At 43.5% G+C, this 16,062-nt stretch overlaps 1 protein-coding gene across 2 annotated transcripts in view; it reads left to right on the forward strand.

Annotated features, from left to right (window-relative positions):
- nup54 (nucleoporin 54) overlaps positions 1-16,062 on the forward strand; it is a 108,290-nt gene that overhangs the window by 8,778 nt on the left and 83,450 nt on the right. For both annotated transcript variants that reach the window (XM_070871042.1, XM_070871043.1), the window contains exon 2: positions 4,255-4,356. In XM_070871042.1, the coding sequence (XP_070727143.1) occupies positions 4,255-4,356 (102 nt within the window). The remainder of the gene's footprint in view (positions 1-4,254; positions 4,357-16,062) is intronic.

Below are 16,062 nucleotides of genomic sequence, written 5' to 3' on the forward strand. Positions count from 1 at the left end.
CTCAACCATGGCGAACAAGGAAAATTAGGGATAGTGTTAAATCCAAGGAAGAGGCATATAAATTGGCCAGAAAAAGCAGCAAACCTGAGGACTGGGAGAAATGTAGAAATCAGCAGAGGAAGACTAAGGGTTTAATTAGCAGGGGGAAAATAGAGTATGAGCGTAAACTTGCAGGAAATATAAAAACTGACTGCAAAAGCTTCTATAGATATGTGAAGAGAAAACTATCAGTGAAGATTAATGTAGATCCCTTGCAATCAGAATCAGGTAAATTCCTAATGGAGAACAAGGAAATGTCAGACCAATTGAACCCGGGATGACAGGACTGACATATGAGGAGAGAGAGGATTGACTCGGCCTGTATTCACTGGAGTTTGGAAGGATGAGAGGGGATCTCATAGAAACATATAAAATTCTGACAAGACTGGACAGGTTAGATGCAAGAAGAATGTTCCCGATGTTGGCAAAGTCCAGAACTGGGGGACACAGTCTAAGGATAGGGGGTAAGCCATTTAGGACTGAGATGAGGAGAAACTTCTTCATTCAGAGAGTTGTTAACCTGTGGCATTCTCTACTGCAGAGAGTTGTTGATGCCAGTTCATTGGATATATTCAAGAGGGAGTTAGATATGGCCCTTATGGCTAAAGAGATCAAGGGATATGGAGAGAAAGCAGGAAAGAGGTACTGAGGTGAATGATCAGCCATGATCTTATTGAATGGTGGTGCGGGCTCGAAGGGCCGAATGGCCTACTCCTCGGATCGGTCCAAGTCAGCATGGATTTATGAAAGTGAAATCATGCTTGACAAATCTAGAGTTTTTTGAGGATGTAACTAATAGAGTGGATAAGGGAGAACCAGTGGATGTGGTGTATTTGGATTTCAAAAGGCTTTTGACAAGGTCCCACACACGAGATTGGTGTGCAAAATTAAAGCACATGATATTGGGGGGAATGTATTGACGTGGATAGAGAACTGGTTGGCAGATAGGAAGCAAAGAGTGGGAATAAACGGGACCTTTTCAGAATGGCTGGCAGGCAGTGACTAGTGAGGTGCCGCAAGGTTCAGTGCTGGGACCCCAGTTATTTACAATATACATTAATGATACACTAAGCTGGGTGGCAGTGTGAGCTGTGAGGAGGATGCCTAGAGGCTGCAGGGTGAATTGGACAAGCTAGGTGAATGGGCAAATGCATGGCAGATGCAGTATAATGTGGATAAATGTGAGGTTATTCACTTGGGTGGCAAAAACAGGAAGGCAGATTATTATCTGAATGGTGACAGATTAGTAAAAGGGGAGGTGCAACGAGACCTGGGTGTCATGGTACATCAGTCACTGAAGGTAGGCATGCAGGTACAGCAGGCAGTAAAGAAAGCAAATGGCATGCTGGCCTTCATAGCGAGAGGATTTGAGTATAGGAGCAGGGAGGTCTTACTGCAGTTGTACAGGGCCTTGGTGAGACAACACCTTGAGTATTGTGTGCAATCTCCTAATCTGAGGAAGGACTGGCTTGCTATTGAGGGAGTGCAGCGAAGGTTCACAAGACTGATTCCCGGGATGGCGGGACTGACATATCAAGAAAGACTGGATCAACTGGGCTTGTATTCGCTGGAGTTCAGAAGAATGAGAGGGGACCTCATAGAAACATTTAAAATTCTGACGGGGTTAGACAGGTTAGATGCAGGAAGAATGTTCCCGATGTTGGGGAAGTCCAGAACCAGGGGACACAGTCTAAGGATAAGGGGTAAGCCATTTAGGACCGAGATGAGGAGGAACTTCTTCACCCAGAGAGTGGTGAACCTGTGGAATTCTCTACCACAGAAAGTTGTTGAGGCCAATTCACTAAATATATTCAAAAAGGAGTTAGATGAAGTCCTTACTACTAGGGGATCAAGGGGTATGGCGAGAAAGCAGGAATGGGGTACTGAAGTTGCATGTTCAGCCATGAACTCATTGAATGGTAGTGCAGAAGGGCCGAATGGCCTACTCCTGCACCTATTTTCTATGTTTCTATAATGTGGATTAATGTGAGGTTATGCACTTTGGGGGCAAAAACATGAAGGTAGAATATTATCTGAATGGTGGCAGATTAGGAAAAGGGGAGGTGCAACGAGACCTGGGCGTCATGATTCATCAGTCATTGAAAGTTGGCATGCAAGTACAGCAGACGGTGAAGAAGGCAAATGGTATGTTGGCCTTAATAGCTAGGGGATTTGAGCAGGGAGGTCTTACTGCAGTGGTACAGGGCCTTGGTGAGAACTCACCTGGAATATTGTGTTGAGTTTTGGTCTCCTAATCTGAGGAAGGACGTTCTTGCTATTGAGGGAGTGCAGCGAAGGTTCACCAGACTGATTCCCGGGATGGCTGGACTGACATATGTGGAGAGACTGGATCAACTGGGCCTTTATACACTGGAGTTTAGAAGAATGAGAGGGGATCTTATAGAAACCTATAAGATTCTGACGGGACTGGACAGGTTCGATGCGGGTAGAATGTTCCCGATGTTGGGGAAGTCCAGAGCCAGAGGACACAGTCTTAGGATAATGGGTAGGCCATTTAGGACTGAGATGAGGAGAAACTTCTTCACTCAGAGTTGTTAACCTGTGGAATTCCCTGCCGCAGAGAGTTGTTGATGCCAGTTCATTGGATATATTTAAGAGGGAGTTAGATATGGCCCTTACGGCTAAAGGGATCAAGGGGTATGGAGAGAAAGCGGGAAAGGAATGATCTGCCATGATCTTATTGAATGGTGGTGCAGGCTCGAAGGGCCGAATGGCCTACTCCTGCATCTATTTTCTATGTTTCTATGTTAATAGCAAATGCTTCAGTATAATTTTTAAAAGTCATTTTCAGAAATGTGAAATCAGGTTCCTCACAAGTGATGGATTGATACTGATTAAGAATGCTTATTTTTTTGTGATAAACCCATTTTCAGCTGTATTAATCAAACTGCACCAAGTTACCACAAAATGTGTGCAATTTGCACCCATTGCGGAAACTACCCCATACTGCTTTGTGAGTTTGCTGCTGATTTTGGAGATCATTTTACACTGGGTTTATATTGGTCCACTGTAGATCTGCAGTGGACCAATATAAAGCCAGTTTAAAAAAAAGTTTATTCTCATGCTTCTGGCTTATGTGAAGACATTCATTTGTAGGGTCTTCAACGGTCATTCACCAAAACAAACTCAAAACGCAATCCCAGGAGTTTATACCCTATTGGGTTTGGAACTTGGGGAAAAGTGTTTCTTCCTTCTCATATAAAAAAAATTCAGATAAAAATCAGTGTATTGAATGATTTCTGCAATAGATTTACTTAATTTTATGTACCTTTTAAAATAAAAGAATGAAAAATACTAATCTGACCTAATTATATGATTTATTCATGAATTGGGGAAAGTCATTAAAATTGTATGATTTAGCAAAATAATATTTGTACCATTTTTTAAAAGTGGAAATCATTTAAGAATAATTATTTTAAATGCTCTTTGTAATTATTATTTTGAAGATAAATTTGACATGTTCTCTCCCTTGTTTCTTCACTCCCCGCCCCCACCCCACCAAACATGGGTTTGAAAGCAGCGAGTGGATTACAGATCTGACACATGCTGAGAAGGCAACTTGTTAAATCTGAATGTGGTATTTTTGCTCATTTACCTCTCCATGAGAGTACAGACTCTCTGTTTTCAGCATGGAGTTGCAATAATAGTGGTGGGGGAAGAACCCTCCCTGCTAAGAAGTGTAATAATATGCACAGGTCTTTTTGGGGACCTGGCTTTGAACCAAACCTGCATTGAAATGCTGAAAGTTATCTCTCTGGGTTGTAGTTTGCAATAAAAACAGAAACTGCTGGAAATTCACAGTGATATCTGAAAGAGAAAGATGATTTTATTCTTCTGGTGGAAACACTTCCTTAGAGCTATTAAAATGTACGAGATTGACAGCTCGATGCTGTGGGCTGGTTTCTAGATCAAGATCGTGCTTGAGATCACCCAAAGCACTTTTGCTTAGAACCCTTAAAGTTACTAGAGGGAGTAGACTTTCACTCCATTAAATTGTATTTAATTTCAGATCACATAGATGAAAGGATAATATTCTAAGTCAGTGAATATTTTATCCAGCATACTTAAAAACTCAAGTATTCCTAAATCTAATGATATCTCTAGCATCAAAGCAGATCCTGCTCCCATGATCCCCCACCCCTCCCAAACAAAATTAAACCTATGTTCCCTTAGTGATGAATCCGTTCTTTTTAGGAACCACTGGATTTTCTTTCGGTTCGTTTTGTGCCAAAACCACAGCACAGCCCGGTTTTGGTTTCGGAACTACCGCCACAACAGCTCCCTCAGGATTTGGAGGTAATGCAAATATTTTTCTACAGTTTTGCCTTTTCAAGGATTGGGTGTGTGAAAAGAATGCTCTTTTTGCTAACTTTTCACCTGTCATTGGGGAAACTTTCCTATTTTGTTGTATTGAGAAATGCACGTGGAATACTTTTCTTCCTTTAGCTTGTGTTTTCATGATATAGTGTATTTTCTATTTGTAACCGCTTCTCTTTATTTTTCTGGTTATTGGATCGTTTCGGATAAAAATCTGTTTCATGAGATTAACTTCTTAACATGTTTTTAGTTTATTTCCATTTCATTGTTGGCATCTCGTCATTAAACATTAACCTGGTTAAGCCTCTTCAATATTGTTTGGATGAAGTGGAACTGTAACTATCTGCACCCCTGTTAAAAATTAACCCATTATAGTAAAATAAATTCTGATTAACTTTGGCATCCTTTCTGTTTCCCCATCAATTTCTGTTGAATGCTTTTATTTAAACAGTGAATACTGCTAATATGGTGGAATTTATCAAGCCTGATGTGGCAGATGATACATGCATTGATCTCAGGAAAGGACATGATGGGTGTCATTTCAGTTCCCTTATATTGAGTTCAGTAACTCTTAGCAGTAAAACTAAAGGAAAGAGCATAGTGAAGCTCTGGGGCCTGGGAGAGAGATAAAGAGTAGCAAAGCAACAAAAAAGATATAAAAGTAAAATGGAATATGAAAAGAAACTTGCGTGGGATATCAAAATTAACACACAGTTTTTACAATTATATTAGAAGAAAAAGGGTAGTCCTGGGTACTGTGGGCCTTTTATAAACAGGTGGGGTAATATTGCAAATGAAAATAAAATGACAGACTTGTTGAATAATTACTTTGTGTCAGTCTTCACAGCAGAATAAAAGGATAATATACCTGATATTCCAGGGAAACTAATAATGAATCAATGACTGGAACTCACTAAAGTTAGCATAAGCAAGAAAACAGCATTAGAAAAAATAATGGCACTAAAGGTTAACAAATCCCCAGGACCTGATGGTTTCCACTCCAGGGTTTTAAAGGAAGTAGGTGAGGAAATTGCAGATGCTTTAACCATATTCTTCCAAAGCGCTCTTGATTCAGGAATTGCCCTTTTTTAGATTGGAAAATTGCAAATGTAGCTTCATTATTTAAAAACTGTGATAAACGAAGAAATTATAGACCTGTTACTGTAACATTTGTCGTGGGAAAATTATTGGAATGACTGATGACTTGGAGTATTTGAGCTGATGAGAGAGAGCCAACATGGATTTGCAAAATGTGAAGTAAATAAAGTAGCAGACTTTATTTCTATGGATGTAGTTTATATGGACTTCCAGAAGGCATTCGATAAGGTTCCACATAAGCGACTGTTAGCTATAATGAAAGTTCATGTATTAGAAGGCAAATTATTGACCTGGTTAAGAGATTGGTTAGTCAGTAGAAGACAGAGTAGGGATAATGGGTATGTATTTGAATTGGAAGGAAGTGACTAGTGGCATCCCACGAGGATCTGTGCTGGGGCCTCAACGATTCACGATACAGGTGCAGCGTCCAGAATTCGGGACCGAGGCCGTTCTGGAAAAGCGCTTTTCCGGACTTTGGATCGTCTTTCTGATGTTACAAATCCGGAAACACCCGAGCCTAGGTGCGGGTATTTCCGGATTTCGGAACGTCAGAAAGGAGGGTCACCGCTGAGGAGCTGTTCAGGCCTTGGTGCGAGTTAGGACATGGGCATGGATGATCTCAAGTTTATGTAGGGTAGAACATGGGAGGCCGAGCCAGGAATGCGTGGGAAGAGTCAAGTCTAGAGGTAACAAAGGCATGGATGAGGGTTTCTACAGCTGATTGCTAACTTGTATCTACTGCTGTCTCAGTGACATAGGGGTACTCTCCTCCGCACACCCCCCCCCACAATTCGCTGAGTCATAGGAACATGGGTAGGCCATTCAGACCTTCGAGCCTGTTCTGCCATTCACCCACCCTTTCTGTGAAAATCAAAAAAACCTCAATCAAATCATCCCGAACCATCTATATTTGAGGAAGTACAAGCCTAGTGTATGTAATCTCTCATAATCTAACAGAGTGACTATTTGCACTAGTTTTTTGTGTGTTCTTCTGCGCATGCGCGCATTGGACTCCGTTCAGAATGGCTTGAATTACACTTTGCAAAGTTACTCAGAACTTGGGCTGGGCGGTTCCAATTACACATTCCAGAGAAACTTCTGGGTGTGTCTTATCCTCCAAGGGGACCATAGAAACATAGAAAATAGGTGCAGGAGTAGGCCATTCGGCCCTTCGAGCCTGCACCGCCATTCAATAAGATCATGGCTGATCATTCCTTCAGTACCCCTTTCCTGCTTTCTCCCCATACCCCTTGATCCCCTTAACCGTAAGGGCCATATCTAACTCCCTCTTGAATATATCCAATGAACTGGCATCAACAACTCTTTGCAGCAGGGAATGCCACAGGTTAACAACACTCTGAGTGAAGAAGTTTCTCCTCATCTCAGCCCTAAATGGCCTGCCCCTTATCCGAAGACTGTGTCCCCTGGTTCTGGACTTCCCCAACATCGGGAACATTCTTCCCGCATCTAGTCCAGTCAGAATCTTGTATGTTTCTATGAGATCCCCTCTCATCCTTCTAAACTCCAGTGAATAAAGGCCCAGTTGATCCAGTCTCTCCTCATATGACAGCCCAGCCATCCCTGGAATCAGTCTGGTGAACCTTCACTGCACTCCCTCAATAGCCAGAATGTCCTTCCTCAGATTAGGAGACCAAAACTGAACACAATATTCCAGGTGGGGCCTCACCAAGGCCCTGTACAACTGCAGCAAGACTTCCCTGCTCCTATACTCAAATCCCCTTGCTATGAAGGCCAACATACCATTTGCCTTCTTCACCGCCTGCTGTACCTGCATGCCAACTTTCAATGACTGATGAACCATGACACCCAGGTCTCGCTGCACCTCCCCTTTTCCTAATCTTCCGCCGTTCAGATAATATTCTGCCTTCGTGTTTTTGCCCCCAAAGTGGATAACCTCACATTAATCCACATTATACTGCATCTGCCATGTATTTGCCCACTCGCCTAACCTGTCCAAGCCACCCTGCAGTCTCTTAGTGTCCTCCTCACAGATCACACCTCCACCAAGTTTAGTGTCATCTGCAAACTTGGAGATATTACACTCAATTCCATCATCTAAATCATTAATATATATTGTAAAGAGCTGGGGTCCCAGCACTGAGCCCTGCGGCACTCCACTAGTCACTGCCTGCCATTCTGAAAAGGACCCGTTAATCCCGACTCTCTGCTTCCCTGTCTGCCAACCAGTTCTCTATCCACGTCAGTACATTACCCCCAATACCATGTACTTTGATTTTGCACACCAATCTCTTGTGTGGAACCTTATCAAAAGCCTTTTGAAAGTCCAAATACACCACATCCACTGGTTCTCCCCTGTCCACCCTACTAGTTACATCCTCAAAAAATTCCAGAAGATTTGTCATGCATGATTTCCCTTTCATAAATCCATGCTGACTTGGACCAATCCTAACACTGCTCTCCAAATGCGCTGCTATTTCATCCTTAATGATCGATTCCAACATTTTCCCCACCACCGATGTCAGGCTAACTGGTCTATAATTACCCGTTTTCTAAAAAGTGGTGTTACATTAGCAACCCTCCAGTCCATAGAAACTGATCCAGAGTCGATAGACTGTTGGAAAATGATCACCAATGCATCCACTATTTCAAGGGCCACTTCCTTAAGTACTCTGGGATGTAGACTATTAGGCCCTGGGGATTTATCGGCCTTCAACCCCGTCAATTTCCCAAACACAATTTCCCGCCTAATAAGGATATCCTTCAGTTCCTCCTTCTCACGACTCCTTCGGACCCCTAGTACATCGGGAAGGTTATTTATGTCTTCCTTTGCGAAGACCGAACCAAAGTACTTGTTCAATTGGTCTGCCATTTCTTTGTTCCCCATTATAAATTCACCCGAATCCGACTGCAGGGGACCAATGCTGGTCTTCACTAATCTTTTTCTCTTCACATACCTGATAGAAGCTTTTGCAGTCATTTTTTATGTTTCCGGCAAGCTTCCTCTCGTACTCTATTTTCCCCCTCTTAATTAAACCCTTTGTCCTCCTCTGCTGAATTCTAAATTTCTCCCAGTCCTCAGGTTTGCTACTTTTTCTGGCAAATTTGTATGCCTCTTCCTTGGATTTAACACTATCCTTAATTTCCCTTGTTAGCCACGATTGAGCCACCTTCCCCGTTTTATTTTTACTCCAGACAGGGATGTCCAATTGCTGAAGTTCGTCCATATGATCTTTAAAGGTTTGCCATTGCCTATCCACCGTCAACCCTTTAAGTATCATTTGCCAGTCTAATCTAGCCAATTCGCGCCTCATACCATCAAAATTACCTTTCCTTAAGTTCAGGACCCTAGTTTCTGAATTAACTTTGTCACTCTCCATCTTAATAAAGAATTCTACCATATTATGGTCACTCTTCCCCAAGGGGCCTCGCACAACAAGATTGCTAATTAGTCCCTTCTCATTACACATCACCCAGTCTAGGATGGCCAGCTCTCTGGTTGTTTCCTCGACATATTGGTCCTGAAATCCATCCCTAATACACTCCAGGAAATCCTCCTCCACCGCATTGCTACCAGTTAGGTTAGCCCAATCAATATGTAGATTAAAGTCACCCATGATTACTGCTGTACCTTTATTGCACACATTCCTTATTTCTTGTTTGATGCTGTCCCCAACCTCACTACTACTATGTGGTGGCTTGTACACAACTCCCACTCGTGTTTTCTGCCCTTTGGTATTCCGTAGCTCCACCCATACCGATGCCACATCATCCAAGCTAATGTGCTTCCTTACAATTGCATTAATTTCTTCTTTAACCAGCAACGCCACCCCACCGCCTTTTCCTTTCTGTCTATCCTTCCTAAATGCTGAATACCCCTGGATGTTAAGTTCCCAGCCTTGGTCACCCTGGAGCCATGTCTCCGTGATGCCAATCACATCATACCCGTTAACTGCTATCTGCGTCGTTAATTTGTCCACCTTATTCCGAATACTCCTCGCATTGAGGCACAGAGCCTTCAGGCTTGTCTTTTTAACACACTTTGACCCTTTAGAATTCTGCTGTAAAGTGGCTCTTTTTGTTTTTTGCCTTGGGTTTCTCTGCCCTCCACTTTTACTATTCTCCTTTCTATCTTTTGCTTCTGTCTCCATTTTATTCCCCTCTCTCTCCCTGCATAGGTTCCCATCCCCCTGCCATATTAGTTTAACTCCTCCCAAACAGCACTAGCAAGCACTCCCCCTAGGACATTAGTTCAGGTCCTGCCCAGGTGCAGACCGTCTGGTTTGTACTGGTCTCACCTCCCCCAGAACCAGTTCCAAAGTCCCAGGAATTTGAATCCCTCCCCTTTGCACCACTGCTCAAGCCACGTATTCATCTGAGCTATCCTGCGATTCCTACTCTGACTAGCACGTGGCACTGGTAGCAATCCTGAGATTACTACTTTTGAGGTCCTACTTTTTAATTTCACTCCTAGCTCCCTAAATTCGTCTCGTAGGACCTCATCCCATTTTTTACCTATATCGTTAGTACCTATATGCACCACGACAACTGGCTGTTCACCCTCCCTTTTCAGAATGTCCTGCACCTGCTCCGAGACATCGTTGACCCTTGCAGCAGGGAGGCAACATACCATCCTGGAGTCTCAGTTGAGGCCGCCTATCTATTCCCCTTACAATAGAATCCCCTATCACTATAGCTCTCCCACTCTTTTTCCTGCCCTCCTGTGCAGCAGAGCCCGCCATGGTGCCATGAACCTGGCTGATGCTGCTCTCCCCTGATGAGTCATCCCCCTCAACAGTACCCAAAGCGGTGTATCTATTTTGCAGGGGGATGACCGCAGGGGACCCCTGCACTACCTTCCTTGCACTGCTCTTCCTGTTGGTCTTCCATTCCCTATCTGGCTGTGTACCCTTTACCTGCGGTAAGACCAACTCACTAAATGTGCTATTCACATCATTCTCAGCATCATGCATGCTCCAGAGTGAATCCACCTGCTGCTCCAGTTCCGCAACACGGTTGGTCAGGAGCTGGAGGCGGATACACTTCCCACACACGTAGTCATCAGGGACACCGGAGGCGTCCCTGATTTCGCACATAGTACAGGAGGAGCATAACACGTGTCCAAGCTCTCCTGCCATGACTTAACCCCTAGCTTAACTTAATTTGGCAACAACAACGCTAAAGGTTATTTACTGAAATAGAAAGGAAAAAGAAAAGCTACTTACCAATCACCAGCCAATCACTTACCCCCTTGGCTGTGACGTCGCCTTTCGATTTCTTTCTACTTCTTTTTTGTCTCCCCGCTGCAGCTGCACAAGCTGGGCCTCTTCACGCACTCTCCGACTCTGCTCGCGCTCTGGGCCTTTTGTAGGCCTCCCGACGCTCCGACCCCGGAACTCCCGCCTCTCCACGCACTCTCCGCCTCTGCTCGCACCCTGGGCCTTTTGTAGGCCAGCCGACGCTCCGACCCCAGAACTCCCGCCTCTCCACGCACTCTTGAATATATCCAACGAACTGGACTCAACAACTTTCTGTGGTAGAGAATTCCACAGGTTCACCACTCTCTGGGTGAAAAGGTTTCTCCTCGTCTCAGTCCGATATGGCTTACCCCTTATCCTTAGACTGTGACCTCTGGTTCTGGACATCCCCAATATCGGGAACATTCTTCCTGCATCTAACCTATCCAGTCCCGTCATAATTTTATATGTTTCTATGAGATCCTCTCTCATTCCTCTAAATTTCAGTGAATATAAGCCTAGCCAATCCAGTCTTTCTTCATATGTCAGTCTTGCCATTCTGGGAATTAGTCTGCTGAACCTTCGCTGCACTCCCTCAATAGCAAGCCCGTCCTTCCTCAGATTAGGAGACTGAAACTGCACACAGTACTCAAGGTGTGATCTCACCAAGGCCCTGTACAACTGCAGTAAGATCTCCCTGCTCCTATACTCAAATCCTCTCGCTATGAAGGCCAGCATGCCATTTGCTATCTTTACTGCCTGCTGTACCTGCATGCCTACCTTCAGTGACTGATGTACCATGACGCCCTGGTCTTGTTGCACCTCCTCTTTTACTAATCTGTCACCATTCAGATAATAATCTGCCTTCCTGTTTTTGCCACCAAAGTGGATAACCTCACATTTATTCACATTATACTGCATCTACCATGCATTTGCCCATTCACCTAACCTGTCCAAGTCACTCTGCAGCCTCTAGGCATCCTCCTCACAGCTCACACTGCCACCCAGCTTAGTGTCATCTGTAAACTTCGAGATATTACATTCAATTCCTTTGTCCAAATCATGAATGTATATTGTAAATAACTGGGGTCCCAGCACTGAACCTTGCGGCACCCCACTAGTTACTGCCTGCCATTCTGAAAAGGACCCGTTTATTCCCACTCTTTGCTTCTTGTCTGCCAACAAGTTCTCTTTCCACGTCAATACATTACCCCCAATACCATGTGCCTTAATTTTGCACACCAATCTCTTGTGTGGGACCTTGTCAAAAGCCTTTTGAAAGTCCAAAACACCACACCCACTAGTTCTCCCTTATCCACTCTACTAGTTACATCCTCAAAAAACTCTAGAGGATTTGTCAAGAATGATTTCCCTTTCATAAATCCATGCTGACTTGGAATGATCCTGTCACTGCTTTCCAAATGTGCTGCTATTCCATCTTTATTAATTGATTCCAGCATTTTCCCCACCTCCGATGTTAGGCTAACCGGTCTATAATTCCTTGTTTTCTCTCACTCCTTTTTTAAAAAGTGGGGTTACATTAGCTACCCTCCAATCCATAGGTACTGATCCTGAGTCCATGGAATTTTGGAAAATGACCACCAATGCATCTACTATTTCTAGGGCCACTTCCTTAAGTACTCTGGGATGCAGACTATTAGGCCCTGGGGATTTATCGGCCTTCAGTCCTATCAGTTTCCCTAACACCATTTCCTGGCTAATAAGGATTTCTCTCAGTTCCTCCTTCTCGCTAGACTCTCGGTCCCCTAGAATTTCGGGAGGTTATTTGTGTCTTCCTTAGTGAAGACAGAACCAAAATATTAGAAAATAGGTGCAGGAGTACGCCATTCGGCCCTTCGAGCCTGCACCACCATTCAATAAGATCATGGCTGATCATTCACTTCAGTACCTCTTTCCTGCTTTCTCTCTATACCCCTTGATCCCTTTGGCCATAAGGGCCATATCTAACTCCCTCTTGAATATATCCAATGAACTGGCATCAACAACTCTCTGCGGTAGAGAATTCCACAGGTTAACAACTCTCTGAAGTTTCTCCTCATCTCAGTCCTAACTGGCCTACCCCCTATCCTTAGACTGTGTTTCCCGGTTCTGGACTTCCCCAACATCGGGAACATTCTTCCTGCATCTAACCTGTCCAGTCCCGTCAGAATTTTATATGTTTCTATGAGATCCCCTCTCATCCTTCCAAACTCCAGTGAATACAGGCCGAGTCAATCCACTCTCTCCTCATATGTCAGTCCTGCATCCCTGGTTCAATTGGTGTGCCATTTCCTTGTTCCCCGTTATGAATTTACCTGATTCTGATTGCAAGGGACCTACATTAGTCTTCACTCATCTTTTTCTCTTCACATATCTATAGAAGCTTTTGCAGTCAGTTTTTATGTTCCCTGCAAGCTTACTCTCATACTCTATTTTCCCCCTCCTAATTAAACCCTTTGTCCTTCTCTGCTGAATCTAAATTTCTCCCAGTCCTCAGGTTTGCTGCTTTTTCTGGCCACTTTATATGCCTCTTCCTTGGATTTAACACTATTCCTTATTTCCTTGTTAAGCCACCTTTCCTGTTTTATTTTTACGCCAGACAGGGATGTATAATAGTTGTACTTCATCCATGTGATCTTTAAATGTCTGCTATTACTTATCCACTGTCAACCCTTTTAAGTATCATTCGCCAGTCTATCCTAGCCAAGTCACGCCTCATACCATTGAATTTTCCTTTCTTTAAGTTCAGAACCCTAGTCTCTGAATTAACTATCTCGCCTCCAGCTTAATGAAGAATTCTACCATATTATGGTCACTCTTCCCCAAGGGGCCATGCACGACCAGATTGCTAATTATTACTCTCTCGTTACACAAGACCCAATCTCGGATGGTCTGCTCTCTAGTTGGTTCCTCGACATTTAAATGATAATTTGCTTTTCTATTATTTCTGCCAAAGTGGATAACCTCACATTTTCCCACATTATACTCTGTCTGCCAAATTTTTGCCCACTCACTTTGCCTGTCTATATCCCTTTGCAGATTTTTTGTGTCCTCAGAATTTGCTTTCCACCCATCTTTGTATCATCAGCAAACTTGGCTACATTACGCTCAGTCCCTTCATCCAAGTCATTAATATAGATTGTAAATAGTTGAGGACCCAGCACCGATCCCTGTGGCACCCCACTAGTCACTGTTTGCCAACCGGAAAATGACCCATTTATCCTGACTCTGTTTTCTGTTCGTTAACCAATCCTCTATCGACACTAATATATTACCCCCAACCCCGTGAGCTTTTATCTTGTGCAGTAACCTCTTATGTGACACCTTATCAAATGCCTTCTGGAAATCCAAATTAACCACATCCACTGATTCCCGCTTTGTTCATTACATCCTCAATGAACTCCAGCAAATTTGTCAAACATGATTTCCCTTTCTAACATAGAACATAATATTAGACATGTTAGAATGTGTAAGATGTAACTCAATAGCAGTAATGTTTTTTTTAAATTCTGTCACCTCACTCCCCTCCTTATGGAACTGGCATGGTGGGAAGCAGCTGAAGAGGAAATCCTCAAATACCTCACCTGTGCACACCACAAAATAAAAGTAGTTTAATATGTCTGACTATCCACAATTTTCACTGTTTTCGATCATTTGTAATTTCACCCCCCACCATAACTCAGCTATGATTTCCCGAAAATTTACCACGACCACATTAGTCCAATTCACGACATTATTGTCCTGAATTTAAAACTTTTTGTTCGGCTATATCAAGCTGAATATAGAAAGCAAAAAAGATTTTAAAAAAAATAAGAAGAATTGAACCCCTGTTAATTTTAGTCATAGAAAACATAGAAACATAGAAAATAGGTGCAGGAGCAGGCCATTCAGCCCTTCTAGCCTGCACCGCCATTCAATGAGTTCATGGCTGAACATGAAACTTCAGTACCCCCTTCCTGCTTTCTCGCCATAACCCTTGATCCCCCGAGTAGTAAGGACTTCATCTAACTCCCTTTTGAATATATTTAGTGAATTGGCCTCAACTACTTTCTGTGGTAGAGAATTCCACAGGTTCACCACTCTCTGGGTGAAGAAGTTTCTCCTCATCTCGGTCCTAAATGGCTTACCCCTTATCCTCAGACTGTGACCCCTGGTTATGGACTTCCCCAACATTGGGAACATTCTTTCTGCATCTAACCTGTCTAAACCCGTCAGAATTTTAAACGTTTCTATGAGGTCCCCTCTCATTCTTCTGAACTCCAGTGAATACAAGCCCAATTGATCCAATCTTTCTTGATAGGTCAGTCCCGCCATCCCGGGAATCAGTCTGGTGAACCTTCGCTGCACTCCCTCAATAGCAAGAATGTCCTTCCTCAAGTTAGGAGACCAAAACTGTACACAATACTCCAGGTGTGGCCTCACCAAGGCCCTGTATAACTGTAGCAACACCTCCCTGCCCCTGTATTCAAATCCCCTCGCTATGAAGGCCAACATGCCATTTGCTTTCTTAACCGCCTGCTGTACCTGCATGCCAACCTTCAATGACTGATGTACCATGACACCCAGGTCTCGTTGCACCTTCCCTTTTCCTAATCTGTCACCATTCAGATAATAGTCTGTCTCTCTGTTTTTACCACCAAAGTGGATAACCTCACATTTATCCACATTATACTTCATCTGCCATGCATTTGCCCACTCACCTAACCTATCCAAGTCACTCTGCAGCCTAATAGCATCCTCCTCGCAGCTCACACTGCCACCCAACTTAGTATCATCCGCAAATTTGGAGATACTGCATTTAATCCCCTCGTCTAAATCATTAATGTACAATGTAAACAGCTGGGGCCCCAGCACAGAACCTTGCGGCACTCCACTAGTCACTGCCTGCCATTCTGAAAAGTACCCGTTTACTCCTACTCTTTGCTTCCTGTCTGACAACCAGTTCTCAATCCACGTCAGCACACTACCCCCAATCCCATGTGCTTTAACTTTGCACATTAATCTCTTGTGTGGGACCTTGTCGAAAGCCTTCTGAAAGTCCAAATATACCACATCAACTGGTTCTCCTTTGTCCACTTTACTGGAAACATCCTCAAAAAATTCCAGAAGATTTGTCAAGCATGATTTCCCTTTCACAAATCCATGCTGACTTGGACCTATCATGTCACCATTTTCCAGATGCACTGCTATGACATCCTTAATAATTGATTCCATCATTTTACCCACTACTGAGGTCAGGCTGACCGGTCTATAATTCCCTGTTTTCTCTCTCCCTCCTTTTTTAAAAAGTGGGGTTACATTGGCTACCCTCCACTCCATAGGAACTGATCCAGAGTCAATGGAATGTTGGAAAATGACTGTCAATGCATCC

This window comes from Pristiophorus japonicus, chromosome 2 (genome assembly GCF_044704955.1).
Source record: "Pristiophorus japonicus isolate sPriJap1 chromosome 2, sPriJap1.hap1, whole genome shotgun sequence".
NCBI lineage: Eukaryota > Metazoa > Chordata > Chondrichthyes > Pristiophoridae > Pristiophorus > Pristiophorus japonicus.